The 27674-nt window shown below is 41.5% G+C and overlaps 1 protein-coding gene across 4 annotated transcripts in view; it reads right to left on the bottom strand.

The window, feature by feature from the left end:
* Window positions 1-921: 921 nt before the first annotated feature.
* PDIA5 (protein disulfide isomerase family A member 5) overlaps window positions 922-27674 on the bottom strand; it is a 148527-nt gene continuing 121774 nt past the window's right edge. For all 4 annotated transcript variants that reach the window (XM_053403925.1, XM_053403943.1, XM_053403916.1 and 1 more), the window contains exons 15-17: window positions 21399-21469; window positions 6312-6446; window positions 922-2527 (exon numbers count right to left, since the gene is read on the bottom strand). In XM_053403925.1, the coding sequence (XP_053259900.1) occupies window positions 2447-2527; window positions 6312-6446; window positions 21399-21469 (287 nt within the window). In that variant the 3' untranslated portion in view covers window positions 922-2446. The remainder of the gene's footprint in view (window positions 2528-6311; window positions 6447-21398; window positions 21470-27674) is intronic.

Genomic DNA, 27674 nt, shown 5'->3' with positions numbered 1-27674 from the left:
CATACATGCCGTTTTACGCATACTATATTCAAAAGTGACAGTGTATATGGGTCGTATCTGTACCACTACTGCCCCTTTTCTATGCATACATCCTATAAGTATTCCAGCAAGTTTGTTAGTTGCTAGATCCAACTTTCATTGCTAACGGACACCCCAAATTGATGGAGTGAAGTAAGGAAAAATTTATCTCCTTTGATGGAGCTGAGACTATTATGAAGCAAGGAACATTCCTTTAAAACGCTGATCTTTCTATAGGTGATTCTCAAGCGGAACTCATCTCACAGAATCTCTTCAGGTGGCCTACAGTGTCTCTGCTTGCACTTGAGAAGTTTCTACAAGGTTGTAAGGAAGAACACCAGATTTCAGTTAACCAATGGGCTCTAATCACTTCCCATGCACCTATGTACTCTTCTACAGCTTGTTATTTCCTGCAGGATAGCTTGGTTGGTAGAGCATGAGACTCTTAATCTCAGCGTTGTGGGGCTCAGCCCCACGTTGGGCAAAAATATTCCTGCATTGCAGGGGGTTGGACTAGATGACCCTTGTATTCCCTTCCAACTTTACAATTCTGCAGATCTATGTACTGGCAAGAAGTAGCCCAGGTATAGAGGCTGTGGGTTTTATTTCATTACAGATTTCCCGAATTTATCTGCATCTTCCACCAGATGGAGCAGAGGAGTCAAGAGAAACAGCTTTACAAAGACTCTTGTTACTTGTAACTTGCCTTAACAATTAGGCAAGACAGTGGCAAGGAGACTTTTGTTCTTTCCCCACAGGGACTTTGAAAACATGGAAGCGGAGACTGGAGATGCTTGACCTTTCCGGTGTGGCTAGCGAGAACGGTTAGCAGAAATGGTTTTTAGTCACCAGCACAGCAGCTTCAGGCAATCTGGCCTACAAAATGTTGAATAAAGGCAGCAATTAGAGCATATTTTCAATCTTTTATTCTTTTTGATCAAATTGGAAATCACAAAAAATATAATAAATCCCATGGAGACACAATGTCCAGATCACCCTCACCTCACAGAATCTGCACATAATTACGAACTTTTAAAAGCTAGTTCTAGTAATGCTGTTATTTTCTTACATCACTGACAGGGGCTAAACAAATTTTTTTATTTTAAAGCGCAACTTGCTTCTATAGAATTCTAAAAAAATTATACTTTCCTTTTGTAGTTAACTTACATAGACAAGCCTTTGGAACGTAAACAAGTATTGTTGCATGATGTTTCTTCATATCAAAAATATCAGTGCCTCTGTCAACAGTCAAATGGAATGCTTAGCAAATACGCAGTTCCTATGGTCAGATCATAAATTAAGTAGAACCTTATTTATACCTGCACTACACCACTCCTATGCTTACAGGAGCATTGGACAACGTGAGAGCAAACACATACACTGAGAGACATTCGGTGCTTGATATGTGCCGAATGCAGAGACATTTGTTTGAAATAACCCACACATTCTATAAAGATATGTAAACAGTACGGCAGATTAAAAAAACAAAAACAAAACAAAAACCACCACTACAGTCAATTAAGATCTGAAATGGCCAATCAATGCTTCTTCATTATTTCCCTATTATCCCTGAGCACCTTAAAAATTGCCCCCCCCAATCTCTCTAGGAAGGAAGTGTAACCTAGCAAGACCGCAAGAGCATGTCCCAGTCACAACTAGTCATCCTACTAGTTTGGCACTGTTGAGCACAACTAGAAATGCACACACACAGTTCCTGGAAAAGGCCCCACTTACAAAAGATGCTTGCGTGATAATTGTGGCAGATCTGTCATGCAGACTCCACACACTACCCTGTTCTGGCAGATGTCCCATTAGCCATGCAGAGCGGGAGTGAGCAGTGCAGGCTGATGTCTGCTTAGTACATGGACTATAAGGACTGAAAGTGCACTTAATCACACCTGGTTCCTGAAATAAGTGCTGTGCACACAACTGCACCCGAAGAGGCTTGGGGCAGAGTCCACTGGGACCTCAAAGCTCTGTCAGTTTCCATGGAACTTGCTCCTGATGGATCCATTGCACCTTCCTTTCATCCTCTCCCTCCAATTTTTAAAAGCCATTTCACATATAATATTCTTCAAAAATTAAAAAAAATGCAGAAATCACCTTGTCAGGGGAAATCACTATCAAACCTACAGATTACAAAAAAGATTGCATAGGAGTATCAAATGGGCATAGGTGCATCAAATGAAGAGAAAACGCTCTTCTTTTCGTTTTCCATAACAGAATATGGCAACAATGATGTCATTTATTTTTTTCCTTTTAAAAATCAAATGATCTCACTTTATTTCAAAATTGTACAAAATGGCAAATGGCTGTTTGTAAAAAAAACCAAAGTCTCTCTTTTTAAAAAGATGTGGAATCCCAGGCATTGTACCAGTGGCCCTGAGACCATTCACAGTGCAGTGGAAATCATCGTGTGAGGCAGAAATTACAACTCATCTTTCCTCTTCCCTATCTTTTCATGGTCCCGTTCTCTGAGCGTCCGCATGAAAGTTGAGAATCCAGACTCCTGGAATGTGAGAGGAAAGAAAGGCATTGGTTGCATAGTGAAACTGGAACACAGGACTCCAGTGCGTCTTCTACAGGCAAATAGACATGCAGTAGTGCAGGCAGAGGTAAAAGGAGCAGGTAAGGCAGGTCCTTGTATTTATATGACAAGTGACCATTTGGTCACAAACTGAACACTTCCCTTAAATAAAAGCAACACTCTACAGCATCATGGTTGCTCTGAATGGATGGATGGGGTCAGAGTGGGAGTTAAGTACTGGTACTTCATCACTCTTCCAGAACCTAAGTGGACACAGCTTTGTGAAGGATTCACATTGCGCACTGCTGCTGCTGCCTTCCTCTCCCCTGGCTCACTCTTGCCACACAACTTTCCCCAATTCCAGTCTGCCAACACCCGCTCCTGGTTTTGTATCACTATTTTCAAAAGCCTCCTGGCCTCCACCACTAGAAACTGTATAATCTTCCTTCCTCAGAGTGGTAATCTCACAGTTCAGTCCCCACACTGCCCACACCTGGTCATATGTCCTTCATTATCTCTGTCCCTTCTTAAAAGCTTCCTCTGCTGCTGAGCCATTTTTGAGATGGAATAATCACTATAAGGAAAAGCTTCCAGCTAAACTCATCAGATGATTAAACCGCCTTGTGAAGGCTCCCCAATGTGAAAATACTTGAAAGGTGTAACCACATTCTGAAACAAGTCATTACTAAAAATGAACATGAAATTTGCAGGGCAGGGGAGTTCTGCTGTTATTCTGCCATGTCTGTGAGAATTCTGCAGCAAAGAACTATGCCTTTAATCTGCAGCATATTGTCTCTTTGTAAGTGATCAAAATAATGAGGTCATGCTCCCAAAACAGTGAGAGTTTGAGCCAAACTACCACAGAAGTCTGTAAGCTTTTCCATTAATTTCCAAGGGCTTTAGATTAGACCTGACAACTCATCTGATCTATTTGGGCACATGATGCAGAGGGAATGGAACCACTGCTATTCTGTCGGCTGCATCTGTCAATTTTAATTCAGAATGTTCCGCACCACTAGTTGCGAAATTTGAGATCCTAGTAAACACCCCAAAGAACTAGCTTTTGATTAGCAATGTACCTGCTATTACAAGTGTTATCCGAAACACATTATCCAGCCCAGTGAAGCTGTGTGTGATGTTTCTTTCTCCATTTCTAACAAAATGTCCAATACCCAAGTAACTGTTGAAAATGATATATAACTACAATTAAAATAAGCTCCCCCGCTCTTTTTTAGTGCTCCACTTCAAGATGTGTTTAGCAGGTCCTGTTTTCAACACAGCAACATTGCATTGGTCTGTTATCTGCCTTTCTCCAGGCTGACTGCAGTGTAGAAGCAGTGTGGGATCCAAAGAAGTTTAGGTGCATGGATTTATTGAACAGCAGCCACCATCACATGGTCAATTATTACTTTTAAAACTGAAGGGACCGTTAATACTGCTGTACGATATGGGGCCTGTGGTTCAAAGACTGGGGGTGGTATCTAGTGGTGACTGAGAGAAGGAATTCATCAGCAAAACAACCAGGAATGTAATTTTATGCGATTTCCCCTTCCTCCTACATCTATCTTAAATCTATTCTCAATGGTTGAAAGACCCCAGATAAATATTCTACTAGACATGCCCTGTGCCTAAAGCACGATACCTCTTTGGAGCCCTGTAAGACAGATGAGCCAAAGTAAGTGCCATGAGTCCCACTGACTTCACAGGGAACGTTCTCTTTCACTGCACATGAGAAGCCCAGACTACTTTTTTTTAATGAGAGCTAGTAAGAGATTGTATCCTTATTTGCAATGTAATAAATACAGCCTTGCAACATATGAGTACAATGACAGTAAATTAGCAGTTTGCTGCTGTACCAAAGATGCACTGCTAGAGTTACTCTCAACAGGGATAACACTACCTAACATAAGCTGAAATGTTGGCCTAGGAGGAAAGAGATTGGGGGGAGGGCAAGTTGCTCATCGCCACAAATGGAAATATTTTTAAACTAACGAAAGGATTTAACAAAATCTCCAATTTCCCAGTAAGCACTTGGCAGTTACAGTCTCCTCTGAGCACATAGGTTCCAGCTGGGTAGAGGGAGGCAGCCCTCTGCTAGTAACTGAGAGAATGAAGTTGGAGAGGCACTCTGTGCTAACTCAGATGTTAAGAAACGAAAAGGATAATTGAAAGCTAGGACAACTAGCCAGATTCTCCACCCCCAAAGTGTGATTTTGAAAGAGCAAGTGTGCACTTGTTTTTTTCTTCCTTAGCCAAACAAACAAGTTCTGTTGGTTTTCATAAATCCCTTTACTTTTGTAAGCGCATTTATAAAGCCAAAGAGATGTTGTGGCTTAAACTCAATTCCCTGTTATTTATATTTAGGCGGATAAAGCTTCATTCTAAAAGCAAAGCACAACACTTGATCCATGACAAAGTTTACAGTATATCTTAGTTCATTAAGGATCAAATTGTGGAGGTGTTATCCTGACAGAATTCCCACATGAACAACCTGTAAAAAGGCTCAATGAAGACCCACAGGATCGTACCACAAATCCTCTCTTTCTATATATCTACAGATTTTTTTTACCAGCAGCAATACTATTGCAGTCAAATGTTTCTCAACAATGGTTACTGGTCATATTAATATACAAAACAATCTTTCACATTAGGTCCCTGTAATGGTTATATGGGGTTGCTCGTGCGTAAGTTGCCGCCACTCCTGGCTAGGTTGCCTGGTTAAACCTTTTCCTGGCTGGACAGCCCTTCCCTTCGTGGCTGTTTCAGTCGCTAGCAGAATCCGTCAGTGGGCGTTTCTTGAACTTCTTCCAGTCAAAGTTCTTTGATGCCAAGTCTACGCCTACTTTCCCTGCGCGGAAGTCTTCTGCGCAGGGTGGGTGTGGGTAGCGGAGGACCTGTGCTCTCCCCGCTGGTCTCCGGCGAAGAGTCCTGGAGCCCCCTCTCCGATTCCCCCATCCGCCCCCCTTTATCCCTGGTGTTACGCTGATTTCCTTCCCCAGCTGATGAGTTCCCTCTCTCCCTGCTGGGCCCTTCTCTGGCATCGCTTGGGAGCCTTGCCTCCACTTCTGGCTCCGATGTCAGTTCCCTGACAGTCCCCATCTTCTCCAGGCAATTATTAACAACCTAGCTATGGAACTTTAAACTGAGCATTCTCGAGTAGCTGCTAAACTTTTGTCTCCTCCATTTCAAGATATAAGTGAACTGCTAATAATCTATCTCTGCAAAACCTGAAATGTAAGGAGACATCAAGGTCACAAGCTAAAGGTGACAAGTGCAAACTGCCCAGAAAATGTGGGTTTTGGTCACAAAACAAAACCAACAAACAATCTATTATCATTTGGCTGTGTGTAGTGAATTTCCAAATGTGTACAGGGCAACCGAAGGCTTAGATTCCTAATGAATATGGAGAGCCCATTGGAACAGCTTCTGCACTACATTGGCTAGGAGTTGATGTGGAATTGGCAGGCGTTCAATTTTTGCATTTTCATTAGTGCTAAATTTTTAATAAATTATAAGACTCAAAAGCCTCCAAAATTTTCTACTGAGTTAATTCCAGATGCTAAAGGCATGCATTATGTGTGGAATAAGGTGACACAGTCATGAGGAATTCATAATCGAAGCATTAAACTCATTGGCAAAATAACTGGCTCTGTATTGTGTCCCTGTTGTTGCTGCTGGTGATTTTACTGTTTGCTGATGAAACCACTTAAAAAAGATACTCCCTCCCCACACCAGTACATCTTTTAGAGCAGCACCATGTACTTACCCCTCTGTCTCCATTATATTTTTCTATAAATTTTCCATAGTTGTAGTAGTTAAAGGTTGGGTAACCATCCACACCTTCCTGCTTACACAGGTCGTGATTCTGTTCTTTGGCACAGTCCACTGCAGCATAGGCAATCTAACACAGGAAGGAAAAGCAGATCAGCTGTCACCAAGTGTGATCCCATTCTATGGCCCTCAGACACTTTAAAAATGAAACATATGCTGTTTCACATAAACTAAGATATGGGAAATATTTCCAAAGGCTAAGCATTACCAGAATCAGAATTCTGAGTTCTTGTTTTGCCAATTCCGGAGCATAGGTGCTCAGGGCAGATCCAGCACCTTACCCCCCTGTGCATTAGTGGAAAATCCTTCCACTTGCGCACAAAGGGATGATACAAAGCCACTATTTGATTGAGCAAAATCACGCAAACATGTGGGCTCCTGGACATGAAGTTTCCTGCTGCAGCACACTAAGCTGTAACCAAGGTTTGTTCTGAAAGGATCCTGTCCCTTAAACTACAGCAATTCTTTAAGTGCATGAAGAGCAATGTCACTGCATCTCATAGAACAACTAGATATCTATCTACGTACTGTACTTAGTTTCATTGATCTCCTGCTCTACATCCAAACATTCTCTGGGCAGGCAACAATGATATTCAATAAGACAAAGTAATCTCATTTAAAGTCACAGCAAAGCACAATAAAAACAGGACATGAACAGTTTCACATTAAGCAGGCCAAAGCTCCAAACAAACAGACAGGTTAAACAGTGGATGGGAAGGCATTCCAGAGCAGGGATGCTGCCAGGGGAAAGGATTGCCTACATGTAATTCCCAAGGTTAGGACATTAAGGAGAGCCTCCCTAGAGGATCTGAACTCCCTGGACTGCCACATACAGGAAGAGGAGTTCCCTCATGCAAGTAATCCAGGGCTTTTTATGCCATTTGTAAAACTTTGAATTCAGAGTGGAAATGGATTGGAAACAACTGCAAATATTTTAGAACTGGAGAAAGATTATTCTGACTGGAGACTCTGCTCAAGAGATGAACCACTACATTTCGCACCAGCCGCAATTTCCAAGTGGTCTTCAAGGGCAGCCCTGCATAGTATGTATAGCGGGAATGAAAATGAAAGGTTATCAGAGCATGGATTACTGAGGCCAAGCTATTCCTGTAGCTTCATCATAGTGCCTTATTCAGTTGCTACATTTTACCTCCACCTTGCCCCCAGCTGGCATAAATGAGATGTTCTCATTTCATCCTTTAATGTAAGGGTGAGAGGTGGTGAAATCCAACTAGTGCCCTTGCATGAAAGAAGAGCTTTGGATCAAGGCATCAGCTAATGAAAAGGGTGAGGGGATTTCTGTTGATTCCACTGCCCTCAAGTAGACTTCCATATCACTTTCCACCCTGTTCTGGAGGGTCCCCCAACAATCTGGAACAGATTTTCAGAGGGCACTTTTGCCTGCAGGTAGCAGGGGGATGGGAATTGCCTGCTTTCCTCTTTTGCTGGTGGACACACCTCTGCTAAATCAAGAGCTCTTCTGTGAGCGCATGAGCAACAGATGGATTCCACCCAGTGATATGCAACCCAAAGAGCTTTGTGGATGAGCAGAGATTGAACTGCAGGTCTCCCCAGTCCAAGTCCAACCCACAACCCTCACTATTCCTAAACCATCAGTGGAATAGTCAGAATCCAAGTGACAGGGATAAGTTGGGGAAACCTCAACACTGAACCAACGTACAGAAATAATGTACCTGGTTCAGGAGCATGGGTTCAGTTCCTAGAGGCTGGCTATAAGATGGGCTGGATGTAGATTACTCAGATCTCAAGGCAAAGTCCTAACACACAGGTATTATATGCACGGCTACATGACTGGGTTCTAGCATGTGAGTATGAGACAGTGGCTAAGAATGTGATCAAATCCTACCTGAGCCACAAATTTACCGCATACCCTTAGACAAGCCACTATTCTGTCAGGTCAGCTTACCTTCTAAAACAGGGGCATAAAACTGGCCTATCTTCCAAGGCCACCAAAGGATTACTGAGATTACATTAAGCTCCCTTGAACACATTTTTTAAATAAAAAAAGATATACTTGAAATATACATTTGAAAGGTAATGCAAAGTATTATCATATGCTGCCTCAACAGACTTCATTATAGCTGCTACATTATGTCTCAGGAAAAGGCCTGGCAAATGTTAATTCCTAAGAATTATCCTGCAATGCTCTGCTCTCTCACTAGGGCTCTCTAGATGATCCTTCTGCCTTTAGCGGACACTGATAGGTCAACACTACCGCAACAGCACTTTCTAAGACTATACTGCTATTAATACACATTTGCTTCACTACATCTGCCAGGCTCATTCCTGTAGAAAAGTCATTTGTTCAGTTTTAATCCCATTTAAATACAGATATGGGAGCCTTCTACTTTAATTTTATTGTGACTGCTGGCTAGAATCTATTGAAGGGAAATTTAAAGCAGTTTTAAAATTTAAGATTCCATTACACTGCTTCTTTTAGACTATCTGCTCATAATACCCCCCTCTTGCCTTCCGGGCTGTTATTGAGCCGCAGTCCCATAATTAAATGTCATTTAATATTCCATTATGACCTCTAACTTCCTGGTGTTATGCAGTAAACGTTACACATGCACCTACAGCGGCATTCTTACTAGTTATTAACAGCTCTGGACAAGTCATTTTCTTTCTATTCCATTTGTTCACTCTGCGCTCCACCTAATTACTTCCTTGCTTGAATTGCTGCTGCCTTTGACTCTTCTTTTGCTCTAGAGCCATCTACTGCTGGGCAGTGAGCAAGTGTTGCTTACTTGTCAATGCAAACTCATCTGCTGGCTTAGGCAAGCTGGCCAGTATCTTGGCTGGCAGGAGCAAAGCCAGTTCACTTCCTTTAGGCATACCCAGCTGGCATGTGACAGTTAAAGTTATTTCCGCTTAGGGTTGTCATTTCCACTCAAAGTGTACGTTCTCAATGGGATTGTCCCAACACAGCTGACTGGCCCTTTGGAACCCTTTGTAAATGTTTAACTGACAAATGCTCCTTCTCTGTGGATAATGAAGCGGTGCAGTCCCTGAGCCAAAATAAGAGAGAGAGAGAACGCAAAAGCTCAGAGAAGCGTGCATCCCAACTGAAGAAAAGCTCAGTCAGTCTCTTTATACACTCTTTGCAAACCCTTCCTCAGCCCATCTCTTAATTTTCCCAGCTGCATTATAACTCCTTAAAGTCTCTCAATAACCAGCTTATGAACAACTAGCAGCATTATTTAGGCTGAGTCCATACTTATTATTATTTCCCATAGTAGGGCTAGGTAGTGTGATGTCCTCCAGGTGTTGCTGGATTCCAGCGCCCATCCACCTCAGTCAGCATGTCCAACAACATCAAGAGGAAAGATGTTGTGCACTCTTATCCTACACCTTTCTCTATGAAGGGAAGATTCATATTAGAAGGAAAAATAAAATGAGATCTGGCGAAGCACTGGCAGCAGCAGGAGAAGATAGGTGGTGGCACTTTTTGTTTTGCCTCAAGAAGAGAAATGGGAGGCAACATCCCCTGGCCAGAAACCTAACAAATCAAGCAAGAGAAAGTGCACTAATAACACTATCAGTTGATGAAATAGCTACTGTATGTTCTACTACTATTAAGAAGTAGAATTGCTGGTGAAGTCCTGGAAGGGGCTGCATGCTCAAGATTTCTTGAAGCCTGAGGTCAAGGCGTTTCCTTAGCCATTCATGTGAATCATCTGAACTGTGGAGGCTGTGGAAACCTTTGTAGCAAACCTTTGCTAGCCTGGCAAGGATTGTCTTAGATTGTTCATGTCTGCCTGTCAAAAGATTCATGCAGCCAGCACTGACCTCTCATGGCAGTACAGAGTCTTTGACAGTCAGAATCTATGAAGACACGCACGCTTTCCTGGCTGCCAAAGGCTTTCACTACTGTCTGCACAAACAATCTGTACTGTCTGCACAAATTGTAGCCACCAATAGGAAGAAATTATGGAGGCTTGCAAGGCCCCTCAGTACTTGGTTGTGAATATTTCCTGTGTCCAGGAAAGTCGTCTTCTTTTTTGGATATCAGAGGGTGGGAGCAGTAATGGATTAAAATTTGGCATGGGAGGGAAGTCAGCCAATACATTTAAAAATATATTTTGCATGAAAATGGCTTATTTTTGAGCCACAAGATAGCTTTGCCCATCTCCACTTACCGACAGTAGCAGACCAAATAATCCCGGCAACAGAAGTGTACAAGCCACCAACTATCATTTGAGTGTTAACATTAAGACGAATGCTAGCACATGGAATGTCCCCAGACTTAAGAAATACTATTTACACAATAAAGATAAGCTCACTCAAACTGAACTTATATAAGCATGTGCCCAAGAGATCAGAAGCAACCAGCAATTGCCATCATTCTTAAATAGCTGCCTTTCTCTTTCTTTCTCTGTCTCTCTCTTTTTTTAAAAAAAGCCACTATAGGGAAGGCTGCTACTTATCTAATTAACACTGTAGCTCTTAAGATATCCAGTTGGTGTATAGTTAAATCCTGCTTAGCCTCTTGTTGATTTGAGCAAACACACAAAGTGTGTTTTTTTATCATTGGGACCAAGAAATCCTTTTATAATGTTTAAGATTACTGTAATCAGTCCTTTTTTCTGGGGGTACTCAAGGGTACACAGTACCAGCACCTTCACACACACCCCACCTCCACAAATGTTAAAAGTGTGGCACTTATTATAACATCTTTATGGTGAGTTCCAGCACCATTTTTCTATTAAAAAAAGAAAAGAAAGAGCACTGACGTGATTCGCATCATTAGGTCCCATTTTTTAAAAGCCAATCTAGGTTTGTACTTCACATGCATTGAAGCTGGCCTTGGAATTCTAGGCTGCATCACTGAAAACAACAACTCAATTTTAATCTATTTCTATTTCACACAGCACTTCATGGTGGATCCAAACATCATTTAACACCCATTTAGCAACTTTCCACATAGAAAAGTCAACCCAGTTTTGCTAAGCTCCCACAACAGGGAAGCAGTGATGCTGGGTTTCATGTAACCAGATGTGACAAATAATTGCATTTCATCATGCAATTAGAGCCATCACCCAGCAGTTTTTAAGCAGCCACCGCTGACTTTACTGTCACTTGAATTCACCCTTGGCCATCTCACAGGTAACACAGATGTGTGAGTAAGCAAAAATACCCAGGTCAAAATTTACAAGTGGTACAGCCAAGATTTATTGCACAAATATTAAAACCCAGAAGTGAGCTTTGCATTAAAAAAGAGACTCCTAGTGTTTCTGAGCCATTACATCATTTCCTCAAAATAGTTATTTGCTTCTTTATGTTACGATTTAATGCTTAAGATTCTCACTCTCTTTTAATTTGAGAAAAGTTTGTAAGCTATATACTGCCTAAATTTATATACTGCTTGATTGTAAAAAACACCCTCAAAAAACACAAGGTGGTTTACAAAAGGAATGCAATTATCAGTAGAAACAGCTATTTAAAAATTCAAATAAAATTAAAATTAGTGATAAGCTAAAAACAGATTAAAACACATGCAAACATTCTACATATCTGGGTAATGTTTTTAGCAAGCACTGGAAAAAATACAATGAATGTGCCTGTCTGATGTCAATAGGCAGGGCATTCCACACTAATAGACTGATTTATTCCAAATGTGGAATGAATATTATGCAGCACCTGTAACCGTGCCAGTTCTGCTGATCGAGTAGACCTATATGGGGCAAGGCGATCTAAATATTATTTATTTAGTTCATTTTCTATCCTATTCCTTCTCAAGGTCCTTGAGCAAGTATCAGCAGCTAAAAAGAAAAGGAGTATATTGACAAAATACCCAATTACATTTTATCAGATGCCTGTTCAACCCTAGTTGTTGAACGCCAACCTGAAAAGAATTTTTTAGAGTTCTTCTGGAAAGCATTCAGCCCTGGAATTTCACAGACCTCTAGGGAAAGAGTTTTCCGTCTTGCTCTTCAAACTGAGCACACGAATGATACCGTCAGAAAGCTGTTCTTGGTTAATTGCACGATGGTACAAAAGGAGAGGAAGTGGTCTAAGGTATGTAGCGATGAATGAAGTACTCATTAATGCATGATTTTACCATACAGATGCTTCTGAATTTACCCCCTGGTTAATCAGGTAGCAGCAGTGGTTAGGGATATTTTGTGACGTGCTCTGACTCAAATGAAATCTTTTTTTGCCTATTGGTTAGAAAACTTTGTTCTTTATAGAAAAAGGTGTTTTGGACAATGAATAGCTAAATTGAATTGGGGGGGGGGAGGAAAATGGCATGCAATTGGAAACAAATTTCACATTTTAAACATTTTTGTGTGTTTAGTTTCCCCCCCCCGGCAATGGACATATAGGTGTAAACAATTATTAATAATTACTTTTCATTAGAACTTTTGATAACTTGCATTCATGCCATATATTTTTATATGTATATTTTTCTTGATGCTTTATCACAGTGGTGGTTAGAAGTTTTATCAGCAGATGATTTTCTGGCTGTTTAGCAGGTTTTTTTATTATAATTTCACAACTCCCCTGAAAAAGAACGTAAATTTGAAACATACTCTGATTTCAATAAGGCTTTTGTAGCATTGGTTGCAAAAATAAAAACATTATCTGCACTGCCTATAGCCTTTATTGTCTAAATGAGAAGTTTCTTTGAAATGTATTATTATTATTATTATTATTATTATTATTATTATTATTTGTTTACCATAGGAAAAATAATAAATCCCTCTCCAGCAACGTCCTTGGGAAGAAATGTTCTGCTAACTTTTCATAAAAATCAAGAAATCAAGGGTGAGATGCAAAAGAGAAGGAAGTATGCACCTCCAAGATCTGTGAATTTTGCCACTCTGAGATCTTGTATTGTACAAGTGCATAGTCTGGTTGTGATGATGTTAAAGTAGCCTGAAAACATCAAACCATTTATTTGTATCGGGACTTTGCTAATCTTACTCCAACTGCTTTGCTATTCCCCTGATAATTGGGAGGTGTTAATCAACAACAGCAAAGCGTCACCATATTAAGTGGATTAAAATCATTTGATTTACATACTACATTAGCAGCTTTTGTTTCCACTGCTCCCTACGCCCCCACTGAACATATTATAAAAAGAAAATGAATAAATATTTTTCACAATCGGTATCCCAGAAGGCCAATGGAAAGAGGAACTGGCTGCAAATATATACACAGTTGTTTGCCTTCAAGGCAGTCAGATGTCAGCAATATTTCCACAGAAATAGGTTTCTTTTGGGTTACCAATTCAGGGGTGAAACAGAAATAAATTTCCCTCATAGTTTCTATGGCCTTGATGGAAGAATAAATGATCAAGTGAGGAGTAAACAAATTCAGCAATTTTTTTTAAAAAAGACTTTTTTAAGGGGAAAAAATGACATTGGAAAATGAAAAGAAGCAACTCCTAGCAGTGCTTTATTTGTAAAACTAGGGCTGCCATATGTCTAGAATTACCTGAACAATACCGGGATTTCAAAAGCGGAAGTGACGTCGGCGGGGGGGGGGGATTTCTGGAAGGCATTGGTATGTCATGGCTCTCAAGTCAAGTAAACTGAACATTTTTGGGTTTTCTGGAGTGTTTTTTTTTGGGGGGGGGAGCTCAACAACTTTCAGATTTTCCTAAGAAGCAGTTTGGGGTGTCCTGGTTTTTACTCTTTGAAATATGGCAATCCTACCTTATTCAGCAAGCCTATATCTGGAGTATGCAATGTCTGAGAGAACAAGTCAAACCATTGCCTCATGTCCAGTATGAATCTGGACTCTTAAAACTTTGCACAACAAATGGGGATTTATGCAGCTTCTGCCCTGCCCCCGCCGAAAAGTCCCCTTGTGTAGGAAATATATACCTTTTGTGCCTTCTACAATTTCCAGTTTTAATTTAAATAATATGAAGCACTCAGGAAAGACATGGGTTGTGATATAGGAGCATCAGTGGGATGGGGGAACTGGTGGAAATCAGGGACGGGCACCTTGTATGAATAAAGCTGTCACGGGAGAAGTGACAAGTACTCTTAAGTGGAAATAAACCAACTGAAGAGCACTGAAAATTTAAGACTACTACTTTTATCCACAGAAGGTGCTCCAGGGGCTTCTCCATTCATTTCCAACAATGAAGACACTATATATGTGTAATGACAGTGAAGAGACTGGGGAATCCCCTCCCTACCACTGTGTGTGTGTGTATATATTGTATATACCTGGGCCTTGGATTAGAACCAATGGCTGATATAATTTGAACAGTAGCTGCTGTGGTAAGAATGAAAGCAAACCAGCTATGCTGTTTTTTGTTTTTTTAAAAAAATAAATTCAAAAAGATTGCCCACTTCTTTGTGTTCAAAATAGATGGTTTATTGTAGCTTCTAAAAAAAAACCCCATCGTCATTCACGTTGTTAGATTCAAAAGGAGATGTTGAGTTTCTTGAAATGTGAACATTAAACTGTCAGTTCCTCAGTGCCTTATCTGAAAATTGCAGCTAGTAAGTCCCTGCCTCTGTGGGATTTGCAAGAATAAGTTGAAGAATCATTTTCAGCACTATTCATATCATGACTTCTTCAAGCGAAACATATTCCAGGAGAGCAGTAAAACACAGCTTTCTGTTCTAGAGTGATTTATAGATGCAACTGTGAGACGTCTTTGGCCCGTGTTGTTATAGTATCTGAGTGCTTCATATTATTTAAATGCACTTGTATCTACATGATCCCTTGTATCACTGACAGCTGATATAACTGGTGGTTAAAACACTCAATCTGTATTCCAAGTGGCAATATATGTTTTGAGTCTGAGGCCAGAACTAGCTATTTTATTACATTTGTGTCTTCTGTCAAAAGCAGCCGCTTTATACCCCCAATTTCTCTGATAATATAAGCCTGATTTGGGTGCTGAATCCCCTCACTTGCAAGCAAGCATGTGAAGAGAAATTAGGTGTTCTGCCAAGCCCCACCCTCTCTGGCATGTCAACTCTACATAAGTGTGAGGGCAAGGGCCTGAGGGAGGCAGCCTCTTGTACTCATGGACCTTGGCCACAAGATTAAGAATCCTGATTGTTCAGGGTTCAAAATAGTGGGGGGAGCCTCAAGTAGACATTTCTCCTCGTGTCAAACCTTTGTCTTCATACTTGTGGAGGGCTCAAAACTATTGAGAGAGTGGGTTAGTCTTGGCAACACATCAACCCTTATTCTCATGTTTTGTTTTACACACAAGACTGGATCCCTGAATAGGGCTCTAGTAATTGTATGACGTGACATGGTCATAATCCAGCTTTCCTTAACCCTGAAAACAGCCACCAATGAAGTGGAATGGGGGTGAGGCCTCATAGTTGCCAAAACCATTCAGTTCTGGCCTTACGGCAACTCTATGGTCATCACCTGCTTGATACATCATAATAAGGCAAGTTAAAGCGGTCAGATCCGGCAACATGCTGCAATTATTCCCTCCCTTTTTAAGGAATCATTATGAAATCCTTGTCTGTCAGATTCCCCTCCAGATTTTAGCATTCAGTTTTATAGTTTGACCATCCCACAGCCAACTATGTATAAATCAATTGTCTTCTGAAGGTGTGTTGGAGTAAAAATGTGGAGGAGCGTGGAATGAAATGACAATAAAGGGTAAATACAAAATTTAAAAGTGATTTTGGGTGTGTTAGAAATTACAAATAAATATAGACTAGCTTTAGGGTTGTTGTTTTTTAACTTCAGCACTCCTGTGCAGTGCTATTTCCTTTTCCTTTTCAGAATTGTTCAACAGAACACCTGGAGTATTTTTTTGAAAGAGGGAAATTGCACATGGTACCTATCCATGGGTGGTGGCCTCTGCCATGAAGTCAGAATTGGCTAGTAGCCAGGAGTCTAATGGGGTCATGTGTGATCTCAGAAATGGGTCAGTGTGTTATTACAACGGCTTGTCAACCCTGAGGAGTACTCATCTTCAGCACTTTAAAACAGAGATATATACAGTACAGTATAATCAATATTTCTTTTTGTCTTACATCTTTAGTCGCAGGGTTTTACACCTCGACTCTTCAACCAGATTTCCTTCCTGGTCTAGCAATTTGAGCAAGCCTCTGCTAGTGATTATTCAAACTCAAATGAGCAAATGGCAAAGAATTAACTACATACTCAGCTTCACTTCGCTTAAATGACTACATTACATGCAGACTTCAGGGCCAAAGTTCAGGCCCCCACAGTCCCTGTACTTGGGTGGGTAGCTGAGCAAAATAACACGCTACGCTCTCCACTCCCCGGATGATACTATAAAGTGAGGAGCAGTTGATTGTGGGTGGCAGAGGAAACTGCACTGTGCCTTATGAAGCAAATCACTGTGCAACCCAGGTTCCAGTAGCTCATCAACTTCCAGCTGCAAATGGCAGGCTGCTGGAAGTTCAGCCAGTAAAGTGATACACAGCACTAGCCACTTGGTTGGTCAAAAAGGTTTTTTAAGAAAGCACAAGCGGAGTAGCAGGCAGCAGCAGTGGAGGCAGGAGAGAGGAAATAAGAATGGCTCTGCTGATCAAAAGGTTTAAAATGTGGGGCAGCAGCAAGGGGGACACCATCATAGAAGTGGAGCTAGGAGAAAGCAGTGGGCCAGGGCAACAGTGGTGGAGAAATGACCAGAGCAGCGTGGGCCCTTTCGCAGAGGACCCCTGGCTTGGTGCATTCTCAAACCCTGAAGTGCCTCTGGTTTACACCCATACTCACACCCACCCACCCACCTCTGTCCAGCCTTTCCCCCCTCTTTTCACAGACTGCCTTTCTAGCTACCACAGGAGCCTGTAATAATAGAAGTCTCCTGCAGGAGCACTTGGCCTTTCTCCCATTAAAATATGTACCACCACACATCAGCTTATTGATTCAAGGAAATAAATCTCTGCAGGAGCAAATATTGACTTTTGTTATGAAAATGGAAGTGAATAACTAACTGAACATTGATTTTGGAAAGGAATGAAAAAGGGCAGGTTTTTAATTTCTCCCCCCTTCCTAAGTGTTCTTTTAAAAAGGATAACATTTCAGTCGGGAAAAGAATAGCTTAGAAAGTAGTCAACTAAAGATGACAAATCTCTGCTTACACAGAAAAGGATGTTGTTGCCAAATGACTTAAAGGTTGGGTTCTGCATGGGGTGTATTGCAAATCTTCTGTTCCCTGACAATGACTGTGCTGTTGCTTTATTTCTGTTAAGTATTATACATCATAAACACAGTGCTTCTTGGCCAAGCTAACCATGGAGCCTTGAGACGTCTTGGGATTTGCAGGGGCCTGATAGAAGGCACAAGGGGATTTCCAGGAGATCAACCCACACTTGACTGTGAGGGCTGTTTAATATATAATATATAACATAGCTGTGACAAAACTCATGGTTGCCACCAACTTCAGGGAACCAAACCTAATTCAGTCTTGCTAGAGAGTACTATGACGTATGATCTGTACTATGATGGCCCACTGGACCTGTAAAGCTGAAGACAGGGAAACCAAGTAGTAGGTGGAGCCAGAGCCCATGACTGGTTTTAAGACAGAAAGAAAGCTGCTCGAGGGTACATGAAGGTTAATAGAGCAGTGGCCATTCACCCTAATGAGCCAGTTTCTTCTGCATCTATATAAGACATGCATCTTGCCAACACATGCTTATGTCCACAGTCATACCTCTGGTTACGAACGCTTCTGGTTATGCACGCTTCGGGTTACGAGCTCCGCTAACCCATAAGTAGTTGCTCCTGGTTGCAAACTTTGCCCCAGGATGCGAGCAGAAGTCGTGTGCCAGAGGCACCATTAGCAAAAGCGTGCCTCAGGATAAGAACGGTTTCAGCTTAAGAACAGACCTCCGGAACGAATTATGTTCGTAACCAGAGGTACCACTGTATACAGAAAACATTTTACAATGGCATCTTGAGTTTGGAACACTTAGAACTAATTCAAATTTTTGGTTGTTAAAATTAATAAATGATAAAGAGCATGAATTTGCCAAGTGCTGTACACACTGACGGTCCCTCCCCACAGGATAACGATTTAGAAGACATGTTGCAAAAAGGGATGTAGGGGTGGGAGCAGCAAACAAGCCCAAATTATCAAAGCTACATGGCAGTTCTTAATAATTATCAGCTTGGATGGAAACAGTTCAGGGACGGAAAGAGCCAAATGATAGCTGATTGCTCAAAGAATCCAGCAAGGTTGGGGCACGGTTCCATCTTGCCTTCTGCAGGAACAGAATTGATTTCATCACTAGATAATCCTTATGCAAAATGCCTCCACTAAAATGCATTCTCTACTGATGTGAGTGATATGGAAGTTCTGACCTGGTGTCATCATTTGAAACCATAAATAGGAAAACATTCTTAGATAGAAAAAAAACCTTCCTCTGAAATACTGCAGGAAGAGAAAAAGTTCACAGATTTGGAATATCAAAGAAAGCAAGCTACTGAAAGTCTAGCCTTTTGTTCTTCTTCTTTTAAATTAAACCTTACTGGGTTTTAGAGCAGTTATTTTGGAGCCCTGTTCATTTTCTCTGTAGTGAACTGCAGAGCAACCAGTCCACAAAGACACTTGTGTAAACTTTACAAAAGAATTGTTAAAAAAAGAAGTAGCTGCAAAGAAATTATCTAGCACTTGCATTCCTGTGCTGTGCTACAGCCTCTGTAAATTATCCATTAAGGACATTAGCAGACCACAAGAAGTACTTCAGCAGAATTGGATTGTGTATGATTGAAGGAGGAGTCCAAAATTATCAATCTCTACCACCTTGAAAAGTCAAGAGGGGGGGAAACAAAGCTGTTTTTCCTGTGTGCCTGGCCTTGAGGAACCCCCACCAAACTCAATATTCTCAATTTGAACTTTGGTTCCACCTCATTAAATTTTATACCACGGCACTTTAGCTGTTAACTACCACTGGCTGAAATAAGGGTTCCATCCATCAATCATCGTCTCGAGGGCTAAAAGACCCTCTCTCAATCTTCAGCAGTTTTTGAACAATCAGACATTTTACCCAGCGGAAGGCTTGAGCATGTGGAATTTCACCCATCTGTTTAGCAGCATTCTTTGATATTAAGCACACAGACATCCTGGCAGGGATCTCATTGATTGATAATGACCCACATAATTCCCTCTCCCCAAGTTTGTGGTATTCACACACAAACACACACAGCAGCCATGGGGGGAATAGCATCTCATGTGTGGAAGGCTTTATTTGAAGGAATAAATGGTTTTGTTTATTTAGAAATTGCTTCAAGATGATGCATAGGAAAGGATTCCCTCATTCATTAATGAAGATGCAGTAGATGCATTGCTTAGCACTGATGGTGTGGGCAGGGGGAAGCTGGGTGCAAACTAAAAGGGTCAGGACCTTATTTGTTTATTCATTCTACAGTATCTTAGTCAAGAAGCAGACCCACAAAGTAAATATCAGCCAATCAAAACATTCTTTAAAAAGTAAGACAGCCATGTTTCATTTTTTCAATATATCAATTAACACAATCCGTTTTCTCCCTCTCTCTTCTCCTCCTCAGATAGTAAAGAGCCTTTCACAGGAGTCCAATCCATCCATCCACCCATCTATCCAAATGTTCTCTTTGGGTTCATAAACTTAACACTTGACTCCCCAGGCAGAAGAAATCATTTCCAGGTGCACCCCACCCACCATTATTTGCGTGAGGAGGTGTTGGCTCCGCAGCACAACTAGGAAGCATGCCTTCTGAGGCACAGCCCGTAGACAGGGAGTTGCATCTTGGGAGCAGCATTTTTCCTCCTAAAGAACCTCATGAAAAGTGGGAGAGAAGTGAATTCACTGCAACTTGTTCTTTGCGTTTCTTGCTACTGAAGGAGTAAGCTGTGGTGTCCAGTTCCTTCTCTCAGCCTATATGGCTGCAGTTACGAGTCCTGCTCTACTTCACCTCCTATCTCTGGTATTAAAATGCTATGTTTCTAATCTGCATTTAATATAAAGTCTTGGGGGAGGAAAGTGTACCTGCTAGAGTACTTCCTCGCAACCTTTTTTTGTTCCTTTTAAACAATTCCTGCCCTTTTAAACAACTCTTTGCAAAGTTTACCTGAGTGGGGTTGCTTTGTTTTTTTACTGGCCTCAGTAAAACTTCTAGTTACGTGATCAACAAACAGAGTTGTTACTACCCTATAAGGTAGTAAAAGAATAGCTACAAACTAAAATTAGAGGGCTTAATAGAAGGCGTATAAGCAGCTGCTCAGTCAGGATGGGGAGCATCCACAATCTTGATCAGGGGAATCTACAGTTATCTGAGCTCTAAAATGAACGCCTGGAGGCCTTTTACCTCTCTCTTGAAACTTAAGTTAGCAGGGCCACTGAATAAGGCACTGAATTATGTGCTAGAAGACAGGGGGGTTTTGGGTGGAGAGTAAGATTCCCCCCATCCTGAAGAGTTATCTGAGAAAGCCTGTACATGTTGAGCCAATTCTGCATCAAGCCATGGAAGGTCCACTGATTAATAAGGACAACCTGAAAAGCAGGTGGTCTCTTTCAGCAGCAGGATCAGCTGCACTAACAGCAGGAAGCGAAGCTCCAGAGTTTCTCAGGTGTCGTATTTCCCTTCTTTGAATCTTGGCCTTTGAGTTTGAAATGAACTGTATGTCTCAAGTTGAGACTGAAGAGAGAGAGAAAAAGTAGTATATCATGGGAGAGTAACATGAACCAAACCACATTTATTTAAGCAACAAATTAGGAGAAATGAGTGGAATTTGTTAGCTTACTGCAGGGATGGGGAACCTATGGCCCTCCAGATGTTGCTGGATGATAACTCCCATCATCCCTGACCACTGCATATTTTGGCTAGGGCTGATGGAAGTTGGAGCCCATCAACATCTGGAGGGCCACAGGTTATCCACCCCTGGCTCACTGCCTTCGCTTTAGATGATAGATTAATTCATTCAGTTGTTTTGTCACTGCTTTAAAGCACAAGCCCAGCATTTCACCATTTAAAAACCTGGATAAAAGTTGTTAGCAGAGAAGGATGGCTGTGATGTTCTATGTAACACCTTAGAAACAATCCAAAATGGGATTACCTTTCGATCTTCTTTAAATAGTTCTGCAGCTGTTGTGAAATGGGGGATGGAGTTTTTACAGTGTGGGCACCCTGTAGATTAAGAGGAAAAACAACATTAATCATCAAATTAGTTTAGATATTCTTAGATATTCAGTCTAGCTGCACATGGTGGCAAGTGAGGCTTTGGGAGTGTGCAAATCTGATTCCACTTGAGTGGGCATCACCACTGGGTCATGTGTTCATACACACATTATCTTACACTGGGGTGGAGGGATCATTGATAACAGCCCACACATTGCATATTTTCATGGTCTCAGCTTGCACATACCTGGAACTGTGATTTCCACCCCACTACATGAAGGATATTACCATTCAGCTAAATGTATGAAGCTGGCCCAAAACACAAAGCCACCAAGTGTGCAATTTCACATCATTTTAATTCACTGAAATATCCCAGGGTTATTTCACCAGCATTGCCTAGTAGTACCAACCTATGAACTGTACATTACATTTGTTATAGAAGATGTGAGAGGTAAAGTGAGAAGTTTGGGAAATCTGGCACATGCTTCCCCTTGGTGCTTGGGAAAGAAGGTGATGCCTGTGCAATCTTCCTACCCACATTGCAATATCTTCTAGACTTGGAAGTGATTGCATTGTCCTATTGTACTTGCCCCACGTGCTGGAGTTTATGGCCATCTGTTTCTAGCTTCTCTACAATCATCAACCTTTTGTTTTTGTCACAGCTATCTTGAATTTGGACAGTCAATCATACCACAGAACCAAAGGACACCACACAAGTACGTCAGATTCTATTTACAAAAAAATAAATAGAAACCTAAGGCTGGAAACAAAGAGGAAACCACAGCCATTGCTTTTGAGTGAGAGAAATGTGAATAGAAAACCAAATAGTTCTTCTTTAAAAGAGGGCTGTGCCCTCTTCTTCACTCTCCTAATTCAAAGGCTTTGCATCACATTTATTCTAAGCAACTTTCACATAAGTAGACTACAGCAGTTGTCCCTCTTGCCAGTGCTTCTCCTTCCTTGACTAGGTTCCTTACAGCTTTCACTGCTACAGCTTCTCCTCCTTTGCTGCTCTAAAATCTCCCTGTTTCTATCAGCTAGACCTATACAAGTGCCATTGCATCCTTCTCCTGGCAGCCCTTGATCTCTGTGTACAGAAGGTGAAACGTCTGGTACATAAGGTACATAAACACCACTTCTATTTCATTTTGCTTCTATACACTCTCTAAAACTGGCTCAGGGGCCAAACATCAATTAAGACCCACCTCTCTACAATGAAAGAACTTGCTGCCCAACTGAGTGCCTCCCCACCTTAACAGCAGCGGATTGTGAAATGTTGCTTTTACTGTTGTTAGCTGTGCAACATGCACATATAGGTGGCACTCTTCCCCTCTCGGTCAGCACAGAACAAAACAGGCCTGATCAGACAGAAACTGAACAGTAGACTATGCTTATGGAGACTAGTTTTACCTATTCGCAGATGGACAATGTGTGGCACAAAAAAGGCTTCTCGTCTTTTCAGAGAATGAGAAAGCCCTTCTCTTTGAACAGTAATTGTGCACTGAGGTGACACCCAGTAAGAGGCAGCACTATTTCAATTACTTCATTTCACTCTCCTTAATGGTTCTGCTAGGGCATTAATATACTAAAGAAGGTGAAACAAGCGTGAATTGACAGAGCTCCTCTCAGAAGTCACATAATAAAGGAAAATGACAGCTGAAGCGAGTCTTTATCAATGCTTACACATTGGAACCTAAACAGCAAAACCCCTGAATTATTGAGGAGTAGGGCTGCCCCTTCATGGATCACTGCCTTGCCGTGGCGAAGGGGCTTGAAGAACTCAGAGAAGCTATGAACTACGCCGAGCAGGGCACACAAGATGAACAGGTCATAGTGGAGAGTTTTGACCAAACGTGATCCACCTGGAGGAGGAACCGGCAAGCCACTCCAGTATCCTTGCCAAGAAAACTCCATGGACAAAGACAACAGGCATATAAAAGTTATGACGCTGGAAGATGAGCCCCTCAGGTCGGAAGGCGTCCAACATGCTACTGGGGAAGAGCGGAGGGCAAGTACAAGTAGATCCAGAGCTGATGAAGCGGCTGGGCCAAAGCCGAAAGGACGCTCAGTTGCGGATATGCCTGGAAGCGAAAGGAAAGTCCAATGCTGTAAAGAAAAATATTGCATAGGAACCTGGAATGTAAGAACCATGAACCTAGGTAAGTTGGAGGTGGTCAAAAATGAGATGGCAAGAATAAATATTGACATCCTGGGCATCAGTGAACTAAAATGGACGGGAATGGGCGAATTCAGTTCGGATGACCATCACATCTACTACTGTGGGCAAGAAACCCGTAAAAGAAATGGAGTGGCCCTCATAGTCAACAAAAGAGTGGCGAAAGCTGTACTGGGATGCAATCTCAAAAATGATAGAATGATCTCGATATGAATCCAAGGCAGACCTTTTAACATCACAGTAATCCAAGTTTATGCACCAACCACTGGTGCTGAAGAAACTGAAATAGACCAATTCTATGAAGACTTACAAGACCTCATAGAAGTGACACCAAAGAAGGATGTTCTTCTCATTATAGGGGATTGGAATGCTAAAGTAGGGAATCAAGAGATAAAAGGAACAACTGGCAAGTTTGGCCTTGGAGATCAAAACGAAGCAGGGCAAAGGCTAATAGAGTTCTGTCAAGAGAACAAGCTGGTCATCACAAACACGCTTTTCCAACAACACAAGAGACGACTCTACACATGGACATCACCAGATGGGCAGTATCGAAATCAGATTGATTATATTCTCTGCAGCCAAAGATGGAGAAGCTCTATACAGTCAGCAAAAACAAGACCTGGAGCTGACTGTGGCTCAGATCATCAGCTTCTTATAGCAAAATTCAAGCTTAAACTGAAGAAAGTAGGAAAAACCACTGGGCCGGTAAGATACAATCTAAGTCAAATCCCTTATGAATACACAGTGGAAGTGAGGAACAGGTTTAAGGATTTAGATTTGGTGGACAGAGTGCCTGAAGAACTATGGATGGAGGCTTGTAACATTGTACAGGAGGCAGCAACGAAAACCATCCCAATGAAAAGGAAATGCAAGAAAGCAAAGTGGCTGTCCAACGAGGCCTTACAAATAGCGGAGGAGAGAAGGCAAGCAAAATGCGAGGGAGATAGTGAAAGATACAGGAAATTGAATGCAGATTTCCAAAGAATAGCAAGGAGAGACAAGAAGGCCTTCTTAAACGAGCAATGCAAACAAATAGAGGAAAACAACAGAATAGGAAGAACCAGAGATCTGTTCAAGAAAATTGGAGATATGAAAGGAACATTTCGTACAAAGATTACCACAATAAAGGACAAAAGTGGTAAGGACCTAACAGAAGCAGAAGACATCAAGAAGAGGTGGCAAGAATACACAGAGGAATTATACCAGAAAGATATGGATGTCTCGTACACCCCAGGTAGTGTGGTTGCTGACCTTGAGCCAGACATCCTGGAAAGTGAAGTCAAATGGGCCTTAGAAAGCACTGCAAATAACAAGGCCAGTGGAAGTGATGGTATTCCAGCTGAACTATTTAAAATTTTAAAAGATGATGCTGTTAAGGTGCTACACTCAATATGCCAGCAAATTTGGAAAACTCAGCAGTGGCCAGAAGATTGGAGAAGATCAGTCTACATCCCAATCCCAAAGAAGGGCAGTGCCAAAGAATGCTCCAACTACCGCACAATTGCACTCATTTCACACGCTAGCAAGGTTATGCTTAAAATTCTACAAGGAAGGCTCAAACAGTATGTGGATCGAGAACTCCCAGAAGTGCAAGCTGGATTTAGAAGAGGCAGAGGAACCAGAGACCAAATTGCAAACATGCGCTGGATTATGGAGAAAGCTAGAGAGTTCCAGAAAGACATCTACTTCTGCTTCATTGACTATGCAAAAGCCTTTGACTGTGTCGACCACAGCAAACTATGGCAAGTTCTTAAAGAAATGGGAGTGCCTGATCACCTCATCTGTCTCCTGAGAAATCTCTATGTGGGACAAGAAGCTACAGTTAGAACTGGATATGGAACAACTGATTGGTTCAAAATTGGGAAAGGCGTACGACAAGGCTGTATTTTGTCTCCCTGCTTATTTAATTTATACGCAGAATACATCATGCGAAAGGCTGGGCTGGATGAATCCCAAACTGGAATTAAGATTGCCGGAAGAAATATCAACAACCTCAGATATGCAGATGACACAACCTTGATGGCAGAAAGTGAGGAGGAATTAAAGAACCTTTTAATGAGGGTGAAAGAGGAGAGCGCAAAATATGGTCTGAGGCTCAACATCAAAAAAACGAAGATCATGGCCACTGGTCCCATCACCTCCTGGCAAATAGAAGGGGAAGAAATGGAGGCAGTGAGAGATTTTACTTTCTTGGGCTCCATGATCACTGCAGATGGTGACAGCAGCCACGAAATTAAAAGACGCCTGCTTCTTGGGAGAAGGGCAATGACAGGCCTAGACAGCATCTTGAGAAGTAGAGACGTCACCTTGCCAACAAAGGTCCGTATAGTTAAAGCCATGGTTTTCCCAGTAGTGATGTATGGAAGTGAGAGCTGGACCATAAAGAAGGCTGATCGCCGAAGAATTGATGCTTTTGAATTATGGTGCTGGAGAAGACTCTTGAGAGTCCCATGGACTGCAAGAAGATCAAACGCATCCATTCTTAATGAAATCAGCCCTGAGTGCTCACTGGAAGGACAGATCGTGAAGCTGAGGCTCCAGTACTTTGGCCACCTCATGAGAAGAGAAGACTCCCTGGAGAAGACACTGATGCTGGGAAAGATGGAGGGCACAAGGAGAAGGGGGCGACAGAGGATGAGATGGTTGGATAGTGTTCTCGAAGCCACAAACATGAGTCTGACCAAACTGCGGGAGGTAGTGGAGGACAGAGGTGCCTGGCGTGCTCTGGTCCATGGGGTCACGAAGAGTCGGACACGACTAAACGACTAAACAACAACAAAGGGCTGGGAAGCAGGCTAGACTGCCAGGAAGCTGCTTCACAGATTAGCCAAAGGGAAAAAGGCTCTTTTGCACATTAAAATATATAGCAGAAAATTGGATGCTCAACTGACAGAGCTATTCTATGAGCTCTGGTATGTAGACTTGAGGTGGCAGAATTTGATACTTTATCACTTGCAGCCTGAAGTGAAGGACTGTGTTCCTGAATGCTCTTCCATGTAAAACACTCATGTCAGAGGAACCAGGGAGCATTCAAAAATACCAAAATTTTACCATCTCTAGATTTTCAGTACATATACCATTTGATCTGAAAAGGGATGTTTTCCTTGTTTGTATGAGGTGACATGCCACAAATTAAATTTATAGGCTCCTGGGCACAAAGGCTTAACCATAAGCTAGCTTTCATATGGCGAGAGGAACTATTATGCTAGTTCAGGCTACTAAATAATGCTTCAGAAATACTCATTTATAAATAATCTTCATAGGTTTTAACTGTTTAGACCTCATGGTGTATTATGAAGCAAAGCAAATTACAACCATGTTCACTAGAAGAATAACATTTAAAGAAGCAACTTGCACAAAAATTCAACTGCTAGGTGTTTTGCTATTGTGAGATTTTCTGAACATTTTACTGAAAATCCGATCTGAAAATCCAATACCAATCAATGTGTAGAATTGCTTGATGATCCTACCATGTTTACCTGCTATGTGTTTCACGCTGTGCAATATTCTGACTCATCACAGACATCTCCAAAAGATGACATTCATTCAAAATAACTATGAACAGAAGTTCAGACAACAGTAATTTGTTTCTGTTTTCCTAGTGACAGACAAACATTTTGCAGGAGCTGTCTCTATAATGTAGAATGAATGACTAAGGCTGGTGACAGACAATAGATTCTAGGAAAGACAAAGGAAGGATGCTAGATGCATTACTGTACTTGGTATATACATGTACTTGAGCTGAGCCCGGCTTCGGCTGGGGAGGGCGGGATATAAATTAAAAAATTATTATTATATTATTATTATTATTATTATTATTATTATTATTATTATTATCCCATAGAACAACTATTGCAGATTTTTGATACTAAAGCATGTTTACAAGAGCTAAGAATAGAATAAATATACATACTTATACCATGCCACCTTCAACTTCTTGAAGTGGAAAAAAAAACCATGTCTCCAGCCATTGTTTCATACACAACAGTCATCTTCTAACAGCCACTTCTGCAATGCTACACCCTTTTCTTCCCCTCA

Source organism: Podarcis raffonei, chromosome 1, assembly GCF_027172205.1.
Source record: "Podarcis raffonei isolate rPodRaf1 chromosome 1, rPodRaf1.pri, whole genome shotgun sequence".
Lineage (NCBI taxonomy): Eukaryota > Metazoa > Chordata > Lepidosauria > Squamata > Lacertidae > Podarcis > Podarcis raffonei.
The sequence above is the reverse complement of the archived record's forward strand: the minus strand, read 5'-3'. Positions and strand labels throughout refer to the sequence as shown.